Raw genomic sequence first — 20,826 nt, 5'->3', positions numbered from 1 at the left:
AAAAAAAAAAACTGGTGAAATGAAATACCAATTACCTGGGGAGCTTTTATAAACTTCATGCACTTCCCCAATCTCCATTCACACCCCTGGCTGAGAGCCATCCTTTCAGATTTCAGGAAAAAGTAATTTGTTACAAGATGCGTCATTCTCAGGGATGTGATTCATGATGTATACACAGGCTGTAAGGCTATTACAGCCCCTAGAGTTTGAAATGGATACTTTTAGCACTGTGTTCAGTCACTATGACTGTCTTCCACTAACTCTAAGACAATAACAAAACAAAATACAAAAGTGGAACCTATTTTCAAGGATAGTTAACTCACTTTTTGTGAAGGAACTCTCCAGCTGCCACAGCAACAGGGCGATGTGCTGAGTACACTAAGTGGTAAACATTTTCACAGTCTTCATTGGAAAGGGCTTCTTCACTTCCACTGAAAAATGCAGAAAGTAACATAAGAACCAAAGCAAATACTTATTTTCAATTTTACCTTTATTTAAATTTTATAAAGTTCATATAAAAGCTCAAGGCATACTGATTTTAGTTTCACCTTTCATCCTATTTTGAAAGCAATATTTCCCTTTAACTATAAAAGACAATTATTACATAAAATTCAGAAAATACAGATAAAATAAGAAGAAAATAAAATGTACACAATTCTTCTACCCACATATATCCATAGATAATGACTATTAATTCCTTGGGATATTTATTAGCCCAAATTAGCTCTGTTGATATGCTCTGGGAATATATTTGTCCTTGTTTCACAGAGTTAAATTATTATGCTATGTAACTCTTCTTTGTAGAATTATATCTTTTAAATTATATTTTACCATCATATTTACAATACAAATTATTTAGTCTGCTTACTATTTAAAATGGATTCAGTAGTTACAACCATTCCTTTACCAATACAACTTTCTTACCTTTCCATTCATGTATTCTTAAAATCTGAGCCATTTCTGGGCCGGCCCGTGGCTCACTCGGGAGAGTGCGGTGCTGATAACACCAAGGCCCCGGGTTCGGATCCCATATAGGGATGGCCGGTTCGCTCACTGGCTGAGTGTGGTGCTGACAACACCAAGTCAAGGGTTAAGATCCCCTTACCGGTCATCTTTTTTATAAAAAAAAAAAAAATCTGAGCCATTTCTTAGTTGGCCGGAATGTATCTTTATTTTTCTTTCCAAAAAAGGAATATCTATTTCCTGACTATTAATATGTTTTAAGATATCTGATATGATTACAACTACATGGGGAACAGAATTTTTGGACTGTATAGGTCCTTGACAAGATGTAGGGCTACAAGCTCATTCCCCAAATTCACACCTGGAAATGCCTCAGAAGCTAAAAGGTGGGTGAGGGATCTGTCAAATAAACAAAATTAGAGTGATCTTGTCAGCAAAAGAAGGTAGTGCGTCACAGTATGAGTGAAAAAAAAAACTGGATCTCAAGGATGGGAAATAGGTTCAAAGCATTTTTTAAAGTACTCTTATTTTTTTCCCGTCCACAATGCCTGTTCCAATACTGCTGTGAGGCAGAACAGTAACCAGGGCAGTGTGAGTAACAACAGTGTTGTGCTGGAGCCAGTAAGCACTGGGAAATTAACAGTAGGTTGTAGGCAGATTGGGTAGCCTGTGATCTACTCTCCCTATATATCCATTCCATATCCTAAGGATTATGAGATTAGAAATAAGGGAGATAGGTTTTAAGACTGCCAAGGAAGAGTGACAGATTATAACGAGAGGCTCTCTGTTCTGAAGCATTAGTATCTCTAGCATGCCCAACTCATACCCCCAAAAGTATAAAGAGGGGGCTTGAGGCTTAGTCCCCTTCACCCAATTATGTACCATCAGCTCAACTGGCTAATATCCTCAAATAAATAAGTTCACAGAAAAAGATTTTTAACAAGACATCTCAGGAAAACAAGCTCATAAATGAAAGGCAAATAAACAATCTATACTAAAAGTAAGAGAATTAACAGATGGACAGAAAAAGAATTTAAAGGAGGTTATAATAGGATGTTAAATGTGACTTGCTGTTTTGGCAGTTTTGCTAGAGATTCCACAAGCAAGAAAAATAAGGCTAGATCATTTTATGTACATGGTATAAGAGACAGTAAAGCTGGGTTGTGATTCTTAGATCATTACCCACCAAAACAACATATAAGAAATTAGGGGACTGAGCAATATAATCATCAGTAGAGGATTTCTTTAAAGAGAGAGATGTCAGAGTGCTGTGGTACTCTGAAGCCTTCTCCCCAAGCCAACCTGGAGCACCAAGTTTCAGAGAACGACTACGAAAACTGTGTAAATAACCCTTAACAATGACGAGGAAGTTTAGGAACTGGTACTGGCTATAGGGCTTCAAAAGTTCTAAAGGTAGGGCTGGCCTGGTGGCACACTTGGTAGAGTGCGGCGCTTGGGAGCGCGTTGGCGCTCCCACCGAGGGTTCGGATCCCATATAGAGGCCGGTCCGCTCACTGGTTGAGCGCGGTGCGGGCGCGACACTGAGGGTTGCGATCCCGTTACCGGTCACGAAAAAAAAGACAAAAAGGAAAAAAAAAGAAAGTTCTAAAGGTAAAAGGCTGACTGGAGTAACCCATGGTAGTAGAGTAAGAAGAGATGGCTAACAAGGGAATGAGCTGTACTTACTCCATCCATAAACAGTCCCTGTTTCCTATGGGCCAGGTAAGGAGTACTGAAAGTGAGCCAGCCTGAATAGTTTTAAAAGACTTTGCCCAGTAGGACTACCTATAGGGCAAGTGACTCCAACACAGAAAACCTGAAAGCCAGGGGCTGAGTCATAAAATAAACAGCCAGAGGAGGCACTGTGCACTCTGGGGAACTATAATCACATATTCTTAAAGCAGAGAGAGATCTATCTGACACAGCTAGAGACACAACTGTACCTTTTAAATAAGTTATATTCTACTCTTATCTCCCCCAATAAAAATGCAGAAAAAAAAACAGACTTTTGAAACCAGCCAAAGTATCTTCTAAATTCATGGTGAAAGTAGAATTTTTCAGCCATACAAGGTCTCAGAAGCTTTGAAAACACTCCTCAAAAAAATAATCTAGTAGGTGGGCCGGCCCGGTGGCGCACTGGATAGTGCGCCGCTTGGGAAGCGCGGCGGCGCTCCCGTCCGAGGGTTCGGATCCCACATACAGACCGGCTCCCGCTCACTGGCTGAGCGAGGCGCGGGAGCAACACCGAGGCTTGCGGTCCTGTTGCCGGACATGGAAAAAAGACAAAAAAAAAAAAAAAAATCTAGTAGGAAAAGATAAAATTGGGGGAGTCTATGAGATAATTACTCTTCCCTGAAAATAAGAGAAGAAGAAATATCAAAGGAAATGATAAATGGGCTGTATAAATGAGCAAGTATTGAAACTAAACAAACAAGGAAGCAATATATACATATATCTCCTTAACAATATAGATCTCAAACTCTAGACAATACCAATGAAAAAAGTGGGTGAGTGGAATGTCAAGGTACATTTTTGTTCAGAAGAGATATTGATAAGCTGGTTTAGTTCACAAGGAAAATATAATGAAAGGGCCTAATACTTTAAAATACATTTTAAAAGGAAAAAACTCTTCATAAATTACAAGGAAGAATGGTATATAAGGATAAAATGAACACTATCAAAAAAGTGTAAAAATCATGAGCACATAGATACCCATCTAAGTACTCTGAAGTATACCAAGCAACAATCTATATAGCCAGAGGAGGCACTGTGCACTCTGGGGAACTATAATCACATATTCTTAAAGCAGAGAGAGATCTATCTGACACAGCTAGAGACACAGACACAACTGTACCTTTTAAATAAGTTATATTCTACTCTTATCTCCCCCAATAAAAATGCAGAAAAAAAAACAGACTTTTGAAACCAGCCAAAGTATCTTCTAAATTCATGGTGAAAGTAGAATTTTTCAGCCATACAAGGTCTCAGAAGCTTTGAAAACACTCCTCAAAAAAATAATCTAGTAGGTGGGCCGGCCCGGTGGCGCACTGGATAGTGCGCCGCTTGGGAAGCGCGGCGGCGCTCCCGTCCGAGGGTTCGGATCCCACATACAGACCGGCTCCCGCTCACTGGCTGAGCGAGGCGCGGGAGCAACACCGAGGCTTGCGGTCCTGTTGCCGGACATGGAAAAAAGACAAAAAAAAAAAAAAAAATCTAGTAGGAAAAGATAAAATTGGGGGAGTCTATGAGATAATTACTCTTCCCTGAAAATAAGAGAAGAAGAAATATCAAAGGAAATGATAAATGGGCTGTATAAATGAGCAAGTATTGAAACTAAACAAACAAGGAAGCAATATATACATATATCTCCTTAACAATATAGATCTCAAACTCTAGACAATACCAATGAAAAAAGTGGGTGAGTGGAATGTCAAGGTACATTTTTGTTCAGAAGAGATATTGATAAGCTGGTTTAGTTCACAAGGAAAATATAATGAAAGGGCCTAATACTTTAAAATACATTTTAAAAGGAAAAAACTCTTCATAAATTACAAGGAAGAATGGTATATAAGGATAAAATGAACACTATCAAAAAAAGTGTAAAAATCATGAGCACATAGATACCCATCTAAGTACTCTGAAGTATACCAAGCAACAATCTATAAAGAAAGATAAATCAACAATTGTAGCTGAAGATTTTAACACATGTCTCTGAAAACTGAACAAAAAATAAGGAAATGTATAAATAATTTCAATGACACAAATAAATTCAAAGTAATGAATATGAATATTTAACTGTATACACAACATAAATGTGTACTGTTTTTAAGCATGCCTCGAAATTCAGAAAACTGACCAAACTACTCAGAACATATTCTCAGATAATAGAATAAAATAGAAAGGACAGCTTTAAAAAGTCCAAGAGGGACAACAGTAACATACTACTGAATAACCTACAATTAAACTAGAAACCATAAAGGTAATCAAAATATTTATCATTAAATATCTATGAAAATATTACATGTCCAAGTTTTTAGGACACAGGTAAAGTAATACTTAAAGGTATATATAGATCACTTTAAACACAATTATTCGAAAACAAAAAATGAGTCCTAAGAAGCTGGTTCTTTGGAAATAGTAAGATGGACAAACCTCTGATATAACTTATGAAGAAAAAGAGGATACAAATAAAATAGACGATGAAAAAGAGAAATTAACAAAAGAAATAGTTTTAGAAAATAATAATATCTGAACTATAAAGTAAATTTGAAAGCATAATAAAATTGATATATTAAAGTTTACAAAATGTCAAAATTAGCACAAAAAAGAAAACTTCATTGAGATAGATAAGCATGAAGAAAAGAAATAATAAAGACCTCTCCAACAAAAGAAATTGAAAACCGACATGGCTTTAACAAGAGAATTCTCTCGAAGTTTTAAGAAAGAATTAATCTCTGTCATAGACAATTTGTTTCAGAACAGAAAAAGGGCAAGATACTATTGAAGGTATTTTAATTGTGAACTGGAATAAGGATAAGAAAAAAAATTATGTCAAATTTACTCATAAACACAGACATGAAAAATCCTAATATGATTTACTTGAGAAATGCAAGGGTGGTTTACCATTAGACAAGTCTATCAGTTCAGGCTCATTAATGGATGAAAGGAAAATTCCAGAAAACTCAAAACACAAAGGAACTTCTATCATATATATCAAAAACCTATCACAGAAATCAGAGACAAGGAACTTTAAATGCCTTCCTAAAAAAAAGAAGAAAAAAACCTGCTATCTCTTACACCATTATAATGCTGAAAGTACTGCTTTGCAATTAAACAAGAGAATAAAACAAAAACTATAAGGTTAGGAAAGAGGCAAAAATGAAATTGTTTGCAGATAATATAATAATCTGCACAGTAAAACCAACAGAATCAACAAATTATCAGATTGCATAAGAGTTCTAATAGGTTGCACGTATAAGACCAACATAAAAATTAAAGGTTTCTCTGCCTGAGCAATAATTAAGTAGAAAATAATACTAAATACTAATCATATAACAAAATCATAAAGTACTTAAAAATTAACTTAATAATGCACCTCTATGAAAAAATTTAAACTTTTTTCATAATGATATCTGAATAAAGAAATCCATCATTTTCATGCACAAATGATATAACATAGTATAGAACTCCATTTTCTATAAATTTATCATAAAATTAAATGCAATTATAAATTTAAAATTCTATTCACAGAGTTTGCAGCACTTAATAAGTATATTTATTGTTCAAATGTATATAAAAGAAAAAAATCCACAAGTAGGTAAGTGAATTTTAAAAAGAAAAAGAATCACCCAAAAAGAAAGGAGGCCATATTTATAACATATAGCATATATTATATTATATATCCACAATAATAAAGTGCATAGTACTAGACCAAAAAGGTTAAAGAAAAAAAAGCTCAAACAACAGTTCATGATGGATGTGGCATCATAAAGTAGGGAAAGGAGGATTTGTAATGACTTTGCTAGGATCTACATTCTCTCACAAGGATTCTTTCTAGTTTTTAGTCAAACCTGTACGGATAAAGCTATAACATAAGTATTTTTAAATCTTTACCATATTAATGAAAGAATGTAAATGCTTTATTTCCTTTCTCCTACTTCTCTAGTATTCCAGAAAAGCCTATTTGAAAAACCTATCCCTTTTAAGGGTTCTTCCTTTTGAAACCTTCTGAGTTTTTGTTCTGCTTTATTTCCTTTCTCCTACTTCTCTAGTATTCCAGAAAACCCTATTTGAAAAACCTATCCCTTTTAAGGGTTCTTCCTTTTGAAACCTTCTGAGTTTTTGTTTTGTTTTAAATAGAAGGGTATGTTACTTCATTTTTTCTCTAGACTGCTTAAAAGAACTTTTATGTGGCAGTAATAGACAATAGTCAAAATAAAAAATAAAACGAGAGAAAAACAGAAAACACTTTGTGTTGAACCTAATTTTAAAAGGTAAAAATAGAACCTAAAGAGAGAACAATACATGTAAGGGTTATAATATGAAGTACGTGAATAATGCTGGGGAAAAGGCATTAAAATAGCAACAACTTAATTTAAATATTAAGATACTATACTTACTGAAGTATCAGAGTAACTAATCGAATAGCTTCCACAGCAACATCATATTCTTTATCAAGTGTCATCGATACAATGCGATCCTGAAAAAAATTGTAAAGTAAATCAACAATAAACAGAAAATAAGTCGGTACAGACCTAAAGTGAGGTATTCTGGGGCATATATACAACACTAATGATAGGTTAAATGAAAAACCATATTATCAAAGTCTCACACAAAAGGGGTGTTAGTATAAATGTTCATAATTTAAAATCTTTCTCATTAACTACTATTCCCTGACACTGTGACAAGTCAACCTAAATTTATAAAATAATTATATTCATAAAAAGCTATATATAAAGAAAATCTTATTTTAATCAGGAGAGCCTTCTTTCAAAGGCAATAAATAAAAACTCATGCTGGTAATATCTTTTGTAAAGTAGAGACTCATTCATCTATTTCATACAGGTTTACTTAAAGAATATGTAGTAAAGAAAAAAACTAAATACTTCTTACGGTAATATCATTTGCTAAGTTATCTATAGCTAGCATTTGTAAAGTGAAAAATAAAATAAGTTCACCATCGTTAATGCTTACCTTGAATCGGTTAGTGAAAAGCTCCAATTTGGGAAACAATTCTCTATTGGTATATAGACTTTGTAGAGCCTTCAAACACTTCAGCCTGACTTCCCCTTGCTTCAGAAATACAAGTAAAAAACACAAAGATGCAGTCAATTTCATGCCACAAAGTTTAAATAAATTTTCAAGTCTATATGAAAACTAAAATAAATTTCAGTGTAACCATTCAACTTGCTTCACATTGTAATTCAACATAGTATAGAACTAAGCAATAATACAGTCTGTTGTAAAATGCACTGAAAATCCCTAAGTTACTTGAGAGTAAGCTACACCTTTTCAAACATTTAACAACTCTGACTCAACACAGACTATTTCCCACATTATCCTGTGGCACTTTGTATTTTTAACCTGTGATTATAATTAGAGAAGGGTACACTCATTTGTCCTCTATGTAATTACTGAACAATCCTGTGGAAAAACCTAATTTTATCACTTATTCATGCCACAGATATTTACTAGATGCCTTTTATATTCCAGGGACAGCAGCTAGGAAAACAGATAAACAGAAGAATGTTTAAAACGGAGGCAAAATGATACAGTGAAGAGACCTGGGGGTGCTATTTACTATTGGAATATCTTTAATAAAGTCATTAACTTGGAGTAGAGGATATTGGTGATCAACGTGCATTCAGGACCATCTAGAAATTTATCCAACTCTCTGAAAGGATGTAATGGAGATTGAAGTTTCCAAAAGCAATGTGCTATAACAGTAGAAATCCAAATTCTGGAATCAGACGAACTACATTTTTTTACTTCCAATTCTATAATTTATTAGCTACATGTGAGATGGGAAGTATATTAATCATTCTGATACTCTGTTTTCTCATTTATAAAGCTGCTGTAAGGATTAAATGCAGAGGAATGCTGGTAAGACTTGTAGTAACAGTAGAAATCCAAATTCTGGAATCAGACGAACTACATTTTTTTTACTTCCAATTCTATAATTTATTAGCTACATGTGAGATGGGAAGTATATTAATCATTCTGATACTCAGTTTTCTCATTTATAAAGCTGCTGTAAGGATTAAATGCAGAGGAATGCTGGTAAGACTTGTAAAAACCAGCTCTGAGGAACAGGGCCCTGAACTACTGCATTTGCAATGTCTGTAATCCAACTCTCTCCCACCCCATGGTCAATATCGATCTACCAAAGATACATCATTGAACTCATTTATAAACAGATATGCATAATCATTCCCTTGCAAGCTGATCCAAGCCACTTCTAGCACATCATTGAATGAGATGATGTTTGCTGCTAAACCACTAGCACATAGGAAGAACCTGAGGTACCTGTGGCAGATGCTGTTGATGCCCTGCCAAGGTCCCCTTTACTGGGTTAATTCCAGCCTCTGCCTGCGTTGACTGCTAATAGTTCATAACTGTACTTTTCTCTGGAGAACCAACCATGGTTGACAAGAATCACTTGGCACAGAGATCTCTAGGACATTAAGCTTCACTCCCTCCCCAGGCTGAGGCCCACAGCCAGTGCTGAAAGATAAAAGAGTAAAACAGCCAAACTTCCTTGCTTCTGGGCAGGACAACCTCTAAGGTGCAATGTATTCTCCAAAGCTCCTTATGAGATCAGGCTGAGAATAACATTCTGAAACCAGATTTTTCTCAGTCTGTTTCCTGCTTTATCATACTTTCCACACATTCTTATAGACTACTACTGAGAGTATAAACCTCAATATATGACTAGCACAAAAATCCCCAACTAGGGCTTCACTTCTAGGGAACGTGACCAAAGACAGCTGGTACCAAGAATGGACCTACGAAGCTTTACTGACCGGACTGTAAGGTTGGATTACTTGAAGGCTGGAATGCTATGAAGAAGGACCCAGTGGTAATATGTGAAATATTGATAGTTCTGACATAGGATAACAGAGTATTTTCTAGAATTTTCATCTGTGGGAGAAAAGGGATACGAACTAGCTTGTACAACATTCCTACATTTGAGGGAGCAGGATGAATAGTAACTGTAAGGACTGCGTAACTAAGTGGCTCTTGCTAAGTGTCACTATGATGCTAAAGAGAAAACGACAGTCTCAGGCTATTTAATCACCAGTTAAAAGCAAGTGTTGCTGCACTGGCAACATTTAAAGAGACCCTTATCTCCAGCAGATAGAAAATCAATTATACTGAAGACCAGGTCCAGAACTCAATTGTAAGAGGGGCCGAATTTGAGAGACTTTTTGTCCCAGACAAGTCTTCCATGTCAAAGTCAGGGCCATGATAGGAAAGAAGTTAAGTCTAAAGGATATCTGGGTGGATACAGCTAAGAACCTTGAACACCTAGTTACCTCTGAATTTGAGGGCCTGAAAATATAGCTCATGCCCCCTTGGTTAAAGGATAGCATGTCTCCTCCCTGCCCTATCCTTTGCTGAGACGACATGGAAGCCTCAAATGAGGCAGGTACCTTAAGGACAATGCTAGTAGCCCTCCTCATGATCTACACAGACCTCCCTTCCTGGCCACCAGACAATGATCAAATCTCGGCATGGACCAAATGGAAAAACTGGCTCCACATAGCAATGGAGATATGATTCCAAAATAGCAGAGATAAGGTACCATCACCTATGACATGCAAGCAGGGAATAACAATTGTAATGAGCAGCAGGGCTGAAGGGCAGCCCATAGGGATCTATGGCACATAGGACATGGTATCCCAGGAAGCAAGATAAGTGGAAAGCCACTAAAAGTATTATTTAATACATATAGTGAAAAGAGATCAATAATGGACAAGTAAAAGGCTAAGGACAGTTGCCCCAATGTAAAGTCACAACCCCAGATTTAAAATAGCATGACTGACTTCTCTCCAGCTATAGACTTGAAACAAATGCCAAGAAAGATGAAATTACATCACTGAAATTCACACAGCAAATTATAGGTAGAGCAAGGACATGAACTGAGTTTTATCCAGTGGCATCTCCCAATCAACCACCTCTTTTCCCAAGTCTTGGTTCTCCACCTATAATGTGCCCTGCCTATACCACAGAAACTTCTTAACAATTAAATAAGGTGGTATCCATGAAGGTCTTTTAGAAAACTGTAAAATAACAGAATGAAAACTCCAGTGGCCTTTTTGGTAACAGCTCTACTTTGGGGCTCTACTATACTCTGAGCCTATTTCTATCATAGTGCCTAAATGCTTTATTATAAAAACTGTGATTCAAATCTGAAAGCTGTTTAATACAGTGTCTAAAAGCATATTGACTGCTCAATAAATGTTACTGATCTAAGGTTCAATCTCTATACTGTCCAGCTGCCATAAAATGAAAATAAATAAATATTATTTAATGAATAACTAAAAGTGTAATAAAAATAGGGGGTAAAAGCAGAAAAAGGACACAAAGATAAAAAATTTGTTGGGGAGCTGATTGTGTATATTTGTCAGAGACACTCTGTTAACATTTGTGTCAAATTACTTTTGAAAAAAATGTTAAGTGATATGAAAAAGTATTGTGTAACATACTGCTAACCATAATTTCATAATTAGTTATATTTTTAAGAGCCAATAATTCATGTTTCAAGGAGACAATGCTAATTATTAAAATGCATATGTGTACTAAGAATATTTAAATGGAAATACTGTGAAAGGTTTCAAATTAACCAAATTCAGGTGGGCTAATTGTGAAGGAGAAAAGCATCAAATCACTTATGAGAGAGTCCCCATCAGACTAACAGCAGACTTCTTAAGAGAAACTCTACATGCCAGAAGAGAATGGGATGATATATTCAAAATACTAGAAGAAAAAAACTTCCAGCCAAGAATACTATAATCAGCAAGGCTATCTTTCACTAATGAAGGAGAAATAGTGTATTTCCCAACAAACAAAAGCTATGAGAGTTTACCACCACAACCAGCCACACAAGAAATTCTAAAGGGAGTCCTGCATCTGAATCAAAAAATCAATAATCACTACCATGAATACACACACACACACAAAAAAAAAAAAAAAGAAGAAAAAGAAAAAAAACCCACTGGTAGAACAAAAACGCAAACTGGAAAGAGAAAGAAATTGTAACTTACCACCTCCAAAAACCAACTAATACTGAAGACAAACATTAAAAGGGAAAGAAACAAAAGATATTTAAAACATCCACATGAAAATTATTAAAATGACAAAAGTAAGAAAATACCCTTTAGTAACTACCCTAAACGTAAGTAGATTAAATTCCCCACTCAAAAGACACAGACCAGCTGATTGGGTTAAAAAACTACACCCAACTATACACTCTCTACAGGAGACTCACCTCACCTGTAAAGACACATACAAAAAGAGTCAAGGGATGGAAAAAGATAAATCAAGCAAAGAGAAACAAAAAACAAGCAGGAGTGGCTATTCCTACATCAGATAAAATAGACTTTAAATCAAAAACTATAAAAAGAGACAAAGGCCACTATATGATGATAAACGTATCTATCCAAAAAGAAGACATAACAAGTCATAAAAATAGACACACTCAACATCAAAGCATTCAGATAAATAAAACAAACACTATTAATCCTTAAAAAAGAGACAGACACAAATACGATAATAGTTGGGGACATGAGTACCCCTCTCAAACACTGAACAAATCATGTCGACAACATACCAACACAAAAACACTGGATTTAAAACACACTTCTGATCAACTGGACTTGGCAGATATCTACAGAACATTTCATCAAACAACCCCAGAATATACATTCTTCTCAGCAGCACATGGAACATTATCCAGGATAGATAACATGTTAGGTCACAAATCAAGCCTCAACATATTTTTAAAAATTGAAAACATTTCAAGTTATCTTCTCAGACCACAACAGATCCAAACTACAAATCAATCACAAGCAAAACTCAGGAAACAATACAAACACATGGAAATTAAAACAACATGCTCCTGAACAACCTGTGGGTCCAAGAAGAAATTAAACAGGAAATCAATAAATTTCTTCAAACTAATGAAAATGAAGACACATCATACCGAAAACCATGGGAGGCTGTGAAACTAGTTCTAAGAGGGAAATTTACAGCAATAAATGCTTACATCAAAAGAACAGAAAGACTGCAAGTAAACAAGTCAATGCTACACCTCAACAAACTAGAAAAAGAAGAACAATTGCATTCTAAAATTAGTAGACAGAATGAAATAATTAAGGTCGGAGCAGAACTAAATAAAAACCCCAAAAATGATACAATAGATCAAAGAAACAAAAAGTTGGTTTTTCAAGAAGATAAACAAAATAGACAAACCATTAGCTAGACTAACTAAAAAAAGAAGACTTAAAAACAAAAATTAGAAATGAAAGAGACATTACAACCAATACCACAGAAATATAAAGAATCAGAGACTTTTACCAACAACTATATCCCAAGAAGTTTGAAAATCTGGAGCTAATGGATAAATTTCTGGACACATACAAACACCAACACTGAACCAAGAAGACAAGAAAACTTCAACAGAACATCAAGCAACTAGTTTGAAGAAGTAATCAGCAGTCTCCCAACAACAAAAAAGCCCAACACTGGATGTCTGCACTGGTAAATTCTAGACTGGATGTCTGTACTGGTAAATTCTACAAAACCTTTAAAGAGGAATTATTACCAAGTCTTTCCAAACTATTCCAAAAAATTGAAACAGAGGCCATTCTCCCAAACTCATTCTATAAAGCCAGAATCATCCTGATACCAAAAGCAAAGATAGAACAAAAAATAGAAAACCACAGACCAATATCTCTAATGAATATAGACACAAAAATCCTCAACAAAATTTTAACAAATGGAATACAGCAACACATAAAAAAAATTATAACCACATTCAAATGGAATTCATCCCAGGAATGCAAGGATGGTTCAACTTCCCAAGTCAATAAATGTAAGACAGCATATCAACAAAATCAAGGGGGGAAAAAAACCACAATTATCTCAATAGACAGAAAAAGTATTTGCCAAATTCAACATATCTTCATCATAAATATTCTCAGCAAATTAGGTACAGAAGAAAAATATCTCAACTGGATAAAAGCCATATATGACAAACCCACTGCCACTTTGATCCTGAATGAGAACAGGAACAAGACAGCAATGCCCACTCTTGCTGCTCCTATTTAACAGAGTGTCAGAATTACTAGCCAGAATCACAATTCCTTGAACTTGTTAAGACAAGTAAATAGATATGATGGTGGGGGTGGGGATGGGGGAGGGGCACGGAAGGAGAGAAAGGAGGAATTGGTAAAGAGACAAAAAATCAACTACACTGTATATCGATAAATTAATATAAAAATTTTTTAAAAAGAAGAAGAAGAAAGTAAAAAAATGAAGTAAAATAAAGAAGTATTAGCCAGAGCAGTCGGGCAAGAAAAAGAAATAAAGGAAATCCAGATTGGAAAAGATGAAGTCAAATTGTCCCTGTTTGCAAATGACATGATCCTGTACATAGAAAAGCCGAAAGACTCTACAAAAAAGCTCTTAGAGTTGGTAAGTGATTTTAGTAAAGTTGCAAGATACAAAATCAACATGGAAAAATCAGTAGTGGTTTTATGTGCCAACAACGAACTAGCAGGGAAAGAAATTAAAAATGCTAGTCCATTTAAAATATTCACACACACACACAAACCCCCCCCCGCCCCCGCAAAAAAAACCCCTAGGAATAAATATAGCAAGCAGGTGAAAGATCTCTACTACAAGACCTACAAGTCACTGCAAGTGATTTTAGTAAAGTTGCAAGATACAAAATCAACATGGAAAAATCAGTAGTGGTTTTATGTGCCAACAACGAACCAGCAGGGAAAGAAATTAAAAATGCTAGTCCATTTAAAATATTCACACACACACACACAAACCCCCCCCCCGCCCCCGCAAAAAACCCCCTAGGAATAAATATAGCAAGCAGGTGAAAGATCTCTACTACAAGACCTACAAGTCACTGTTGAAAGAAATTAAAGAGGCCATATAAAAATGGAAAGACCTTCCATGTTCTTGGATTGGAAGAAGTAACATTGTGAAAATGTCCATACTACCCAAAGTGATCTAAAGATTCAATGCAATCCCCATCAAAATGCCAATGACATTCTTCACAGAAATAGAAAAAAATCCTAACATTCATATGAAACAATAAAAGATTCCAAATAGCCAAAGCAATCCTGAGCAATAAATAAATAAATAAATAAATAAATAAATAAATAAATAAATAAATAAATAAATAAAGCTAGAGGTATTACACTACCTGACTTCAAATTATACTACCAAGCTATAGTAACCAATATAGCACGGTTCTATCATAAAGACACTCAGACCAATCATACAGAATAGAAAAGAACCCAGAAATCAACCCACAACTTACAGATCTTTGACAAAGGCACCAAGAACATACACTGGGGAAAAGACTGCCTCTTCAATAAATGAACATCCATATATAGAAGAATGAAACTTGACCTGTATCTCTTACCATATACCAAAATCATCTCAAAATGGATTAAAGACTTACATAATTCAAGCCAAGGCAGGTATCATCTCACCTCACTCTGACTGGCTTTTATCAAAAAGAAACTAAAAAATGCTGGCAAGGATGCGGAGAAAGGTGGACCCTCCTGTACTGTTGGTGAGAGTGTAAATTAGTACAGCCATTATGGAAAACGGTATGGATGTTCCTCAAACAACTATGGATAGAACAGCCATAAGATCAACAATTCCACTGCTAGGTAATATATTCCAAGGAATGGAAATCATCACGTCTAAGGCATACCTGCACCACCATGTTTATCACAGCTCTATCTACAATAACCAAGACTTGGAATCAACTTAAATGTCCACCATGGAATGACTGGATAAGGAAAATGTTGTCTATATACGCAACAGAAGACTACTGTGCTGTAAAAAAGAATGAAATACTGCCATTCGCAGCAACATGGATGAACACAGAGAAAATTATGTTAAGTGAAATAAACCTGGCACAGAAAGAGAAATAACATATGTCCTCACTCATAAGTGAGAGCTAAGAAGCTAAAAGCTAAAACAAACTTGAAAAAGAAAGAAAGATGTAACAATCACAATAATATGCTGAACTTTCAAAAGGAGAGAACAGAACTGAGGTTACAAGAGGTGGGAAAGGGGAAGAGGTAGGAGGAGTAAGGGAGGAACTGGTAAAGGGCCTCAAAAAATGATTACACTGTATAATGTTGAATACACTAATTATCCTGATTTGAGCATTACATATTGCACTCAGATATTGATATTGAACTCTGTACCCAATACATATGTACAATCAACTATGTTAAAATAAGAAAAAAAATTCCAATAATTTATCATTCCCACCTTTGATTGAGAATTAATTATTTAGGACTCAATGATGCAGAATTTCTTTCAAAATCAGAGCCCTTTTTAAGAGGTTAGAGGTAGAAATAGATTTTTACATTGAATATTCTAGAATCCAACAAATCTATTCACCTGATAAAATACTATACTGTGATATGACCCTAGAGAATTCAAAATAAAGAAGCTTATTTCGTCTTTGTATATTAAGAGAAATAAGAAATAATTTCTGATTCCAGACTAGAAAAAAATTATAATTATCTTCTTAAGATACTATATTCTCTTAAAACTTTAGATATACCAGGTTGTCAATCTTAGTTCAAGAGAGCACTTCAACTAACCAAGACAAGGTCTTCACACATGGGCTAATGTCTCCGGTTTCATCACAGTCTTCAAATAAAGTTACTCACTTGCATCATCCTAAATTCACATATTATTACAACTATTGAAAAATCAATTGCTATTTTGATTCCTAGTATTCTAGTACTGAGATAAACATATCCTCTATCAAAACTTAGAACAGAGTAACTTACCCTGTCATGAAGAGTCCATCCAACATATTTTAGGTAACTGTCATTTAGGAAGGCATCACTATACATTTTCATCCATACTCCAATTTCTTCAATACAAATGGCTCTAATCTCAGCAATAGCGTCACTGGGGGTGAGGATGGGGGATGGGGGACAAACCTCTGATTAATATCCGAAGTTGGAATACATGCATATTTACTTTCAACAAGCAGTGAAGATTATTTCTAATACTTTATATATAAATACAAAATTCATAATAAATAGAAATATATATTATCTATACTCTCAAAGGCCTTTAGTCTGAACATCTTCTGTTTTTTATACTTCTTCTATAAAATAAAAACTACCAATACCAAACTGAAAAAAGAACTTCTATGGAACACCTTACTTTTGCCAAACTGCTCTATTTTCATTGGGCTACGCAATGACGTTTGGAGCTTTTTGAGAGCCTTACAACTACTATGGAGTCAACAAATATGTTAAACCTTCTGAAGAAACCAGAGTACCATCATCCATGTACAGAATAATGTAGAGCTCAAAACTGGTTTCTCTAAAGAACTGTGAACTTTATAAGCTAGCGTACATTTAATAAATTAAAAGAAAATAATTTTTATGATTAAGACACAAATTTGTTAGATATCCATGAGGCAAAATCATGCAGAAGCCAATATTATTTGAAAATGTGCAATAGTTTATAAAACCTAAAACCTTGAAGTAATTTATTGACAATTAAACTATACATGTATACCCTTAGCTTAAAATCAGCTTTTGTTACTTCAGTCAAGTCAGAGGTCTTTCATCTATAATTAATTTACTTTTTAGGCTGAGGCAAAGGGAAGAATAATCCACCTATAGTCACAATGGGAACGATCTTGGTAACTATACTGTGAAATGGTTGCATAACATTCCCAAAAGTCAGGATTTTGGCTCACTGCCCAGATAGCTTTTCACTTCACTTCACTCCAAGCATCCAATATAATCTTTCCGGGATGATTTTTCTACTCTAAGAGCAGTGAATCAAGAACCAATGCAACATTAATACAAGGACTTTTATCTTACCTTTCACCAGGTTATTAGTGCTAGTTTAAAAAAATCATGTTAAGTATAATATGACGAAGCTTAATTTTCTTTTGCAGATCAATATTCAAGGCTTCTGATTTACCATACATGAGTAAATTAAAATTTTAAGTAATTTTTAATTCTGCAATTTGCACAAGACAATAATGTCACTTCAGATGGAATTTTAATGTTAATTAAGGCACTTTTCTTAGTTTCTCTTTTGTGCAAAATGAGTGATAGAATTCTAATAGTTAATTCCTTGCTTGCTCTAATAAATCTCAGTTCCTTCTAGGCTCCTGTCATTGCTTAAGAACAAAAATTGGGGAAACTCTCTTCCCAAGCCATACTGCCAATTACTGTGCAATCTTTAGTTTTCCTACATTTTTTTTTTTTTTTTTTTTTTTTTGTCTTTTTCCGTGTCCGGCAACGGATCGCAACCCTCAGTGTTGCCCCCGTACCGGACCGGGGACCGGCAACGGGATTGCAACCCTCGGTGTCGCTCCCGTGCCTCGCTCAGCCAGTGAGCAGGAACCGGTCTGTATGCGGGATCCGAACCCTCGGGCGGGAGCGCCGCCGCGCTTCCCAAGCGGTGCACTATCCAGTGCGCCACCGGGCCGGCCCTAGTTTTCCTACATTTTTTGATAATACCTTTTTCTCATGTAGAGGTTCTATAGCATAGTGGCTAATAATACAGACTCTGGAGCAAGACATCCTGAGTTGAAATCCTGGTTCTGTTTTTTACTAGCTGTGTGACTTTGGGCAAGTTACTTCCCTTTTTCTTAGACTTCCTCATCTGTAAAATAGCGATAACAGTACCTAGCTCACAGAGTTAATACAAGAATAAAATCACTTAATACAAGTAAAATACTGATAATAACAGTACCTAGCTCACAGAGTTAATACAAGAATAAAATCACTTAATACAAGTAAAATACTCAGAATTGTGCCTAACACATACTAAACCTTTCATAAATGTTGGCAACTACAATCCGTCATTTAAGTTTCATCAATCTGGGCAGTTATAGACAATACAATTATAAAAAGAAGCTTTATTACAACTGTGAGATATCCCTAGACCTTTATAATACTGAACATAAATGCTCAAAAATAATTTTTTTCCTCTTTTCTTTCTTTTGTTTTTTGATGGCTGGCCAGTAAGTGGATCCGAACCCATGACCTTGGTGTTATAAGGCTGTGCTCTAATCAACCGCTAACCAACCAGCCCCAACTTTTTTCTTAATATGAAAAATTTCAGATGTAAAAAAGATATAGAAGACAATACAATGAATAACTGTACATCCACTGCTCAGTTAATAAAATATTACAGTTAAAACTTCCTATGTACCTAGTACTGATGCATCTCCTTCCCCAAGAGTAAATGGCTATCCTTAATTCAGTGAATATCATTGCCATCTGTATCTCTGTTTTAACTTCATATGTATTGTTTTACATATTTTGACACTTTATATAAGTTTTATCCTGTAGGTATCCTTCTCTAACATGCTTTTTTCACAAACAATTTTTGTAATCTAGGTACACTGAATAATATAGTTCCAATACATTAATTTTGACTGATGTTCAGTGTTCCTTTCTATGGATATATTACAAATCTCTCACTGATGAATATTTAGGTTGTATTCATGTTTTTGCTCTTATTAACAATGATGCCATAAACACATTTGTACATTTCTCCTCATGCACATGTGTTAGTTTCCCTAGAGCAGTGTTTTTCAATGGTGTATCGTTACCCTTAACATATCATAAAATAAATTTAGTGAATAGCAACAAATACATAGAAGTATATAGGACAGAAAATACCAAAATGGTCCATGTGTAGTAAGACACGTAAGTATTCTTTCTTGAAACTACTATCTACCCAATGAAGGACATGGCCAACAACGTCTGTAAGACACTATTTTCATACCTGAAAGTGAAATTACGGGGTGAAAAGGAATGTATATCTTCAACATTATTAGATATTTAAAAAAATCTCTCTAAATCAGTGCTTCACATACTTGCCTGGCACGTGGTATTTCCTTTTTTTTTTATTTATTTATTTATTTTTTTAATTTTTATTTTGTCAATATACAATGTATATGATTNATCTATGCCTAATTTCTAACGTCTTTTCTATCTAACTTTCTAGACTCCTAAACAGCTTATGTTCCTGAAACACAGCTTCTTGGTATTCACTGCTAATATTTTTGATACAGCATGTCTTCCAGGAAACCCAGCCCTTGTCTACTTCAGAAGCCAATCTGATCCTTCCCACTTTAACTTTAAAAAATTAAATATCCTTTTCTAGACGTACAATTTGACCACGTGTGGCCAGATCGCCTATTCTGCTGAAATAAAAATTCCCAAGGTGATTTGTCTCTCTGGGTTCTGGAGCTCCTACCACTGCCTGTGCCACCCTGCTAGAGTAACCATTCTCTACAAGTAACTATATTATGTAATCACAGAGTAGACTGTAAAATTAAAACACTTTTGTGATGGTTTGTAAACAAAATTTTATGTTTACAAATTCTTTGCTAATATTCCCTCTGGTGGAGACTAATTCCCTTTTTCTTGAGTGTGGGTGTTCTAAGTAACTTGCCTCTGACAAATATAATGTGGTGGAAATAAAGAGTATTGACTCCTTAGCCTAGGTCAAAAAGACACTGTGACTTTTGTTTTCTCAGATCACTCTCTCTGGGGAAGCCACATGCCATGNGGTATTTTCCTATTATTTAATATAAATTTCTATTTCTGTGAGCTGCAGGTTCATATACTTTGCTCTCTACTAGGCTGTCCAAATAAAAACAAATGATAAGAACAGCAAAAATAAAACCACCACCCTCCAAAAATAAAACAAAAATACCCCACAACTATAAAAGACAACAACAAAACACCCAAATCATTATTTTAGCTCTCTCAGTCCTATCTCCATCAGGGATCCATTATGCTTATCCTCTGTTATACTACCCTCATAAAAGTCAATCCAAAAAAACAAACAAACAACAACAAAAAAAACCAGGCTAAATGTTTTTATTATATAATTTCATAGAAGCAGATTGAGGATAAAATTAATAGGTATGGTTTACTGATTTGAACTACCGTATAGTGACCACTGAGTATGATAACTGCACATATACACAGCTCAATCATTATTCCAGCACTCTTAGAGTCAGGTTAATTCTTAGACTTTTTCCACTGATACTAAGATAATGGGTGGATATTTCCCACAGGTTAGAGAATATAAAAG

The 20,826-nt window shown here is 35.0% G+C and overlaps 1 protein-coding gene across 1 annotated transcript in view; it reads right to left on the bottom strand.

The window, feature by feature from the left end:
* Positions 1-20,826, bottom strand: part of LOC103604744 (cohesin subunit SA-1) — a 213,738-nt gene that overhangs the window by 16,548 nt on the left and 176,364 nt on the right. Inside the window, exons 9-12 of the mRNA XM_008589316.1 lie at positions 16,527-16,650; positions 7,657-7,755; positions 7,083-7,162; positions 324-431 (exon numbers count right to left, since the gene is read on the bottom strand). Of these exons, the coding sequence (XP_008587538.1) occupies positions 324-431; positions 7,083-7,162; positions 7,657-7,755; positions 16,527-16,650 (411 nt within the window). The remainder of the gene's footprint in view (positions 1-323; positions 432-7,082; positions 7,163-7,656; positions 7,756-16,526; positions 16,651-20,826) is intronic.

Source organism: Galeopterus variegatus, unplaced genomic scaffold, assembly GCF_000696425.1.
Source record: "Galeopterus variegatus unplaced genomic scaffold, G_variegatus-3.0.2 Scaffold5372, whole genome shotgun sequence".
NCBI lineage: Eukaryota > Metazoa > Chordata > Mammalia > Dermoptera > Cynocephalidae > Galeopterus > Galeopterus variegatus.
Note: the sequence above shows the minus strand (reverse complement) of the source record. Positions and strands in the feature narration are given on the sequence as shown.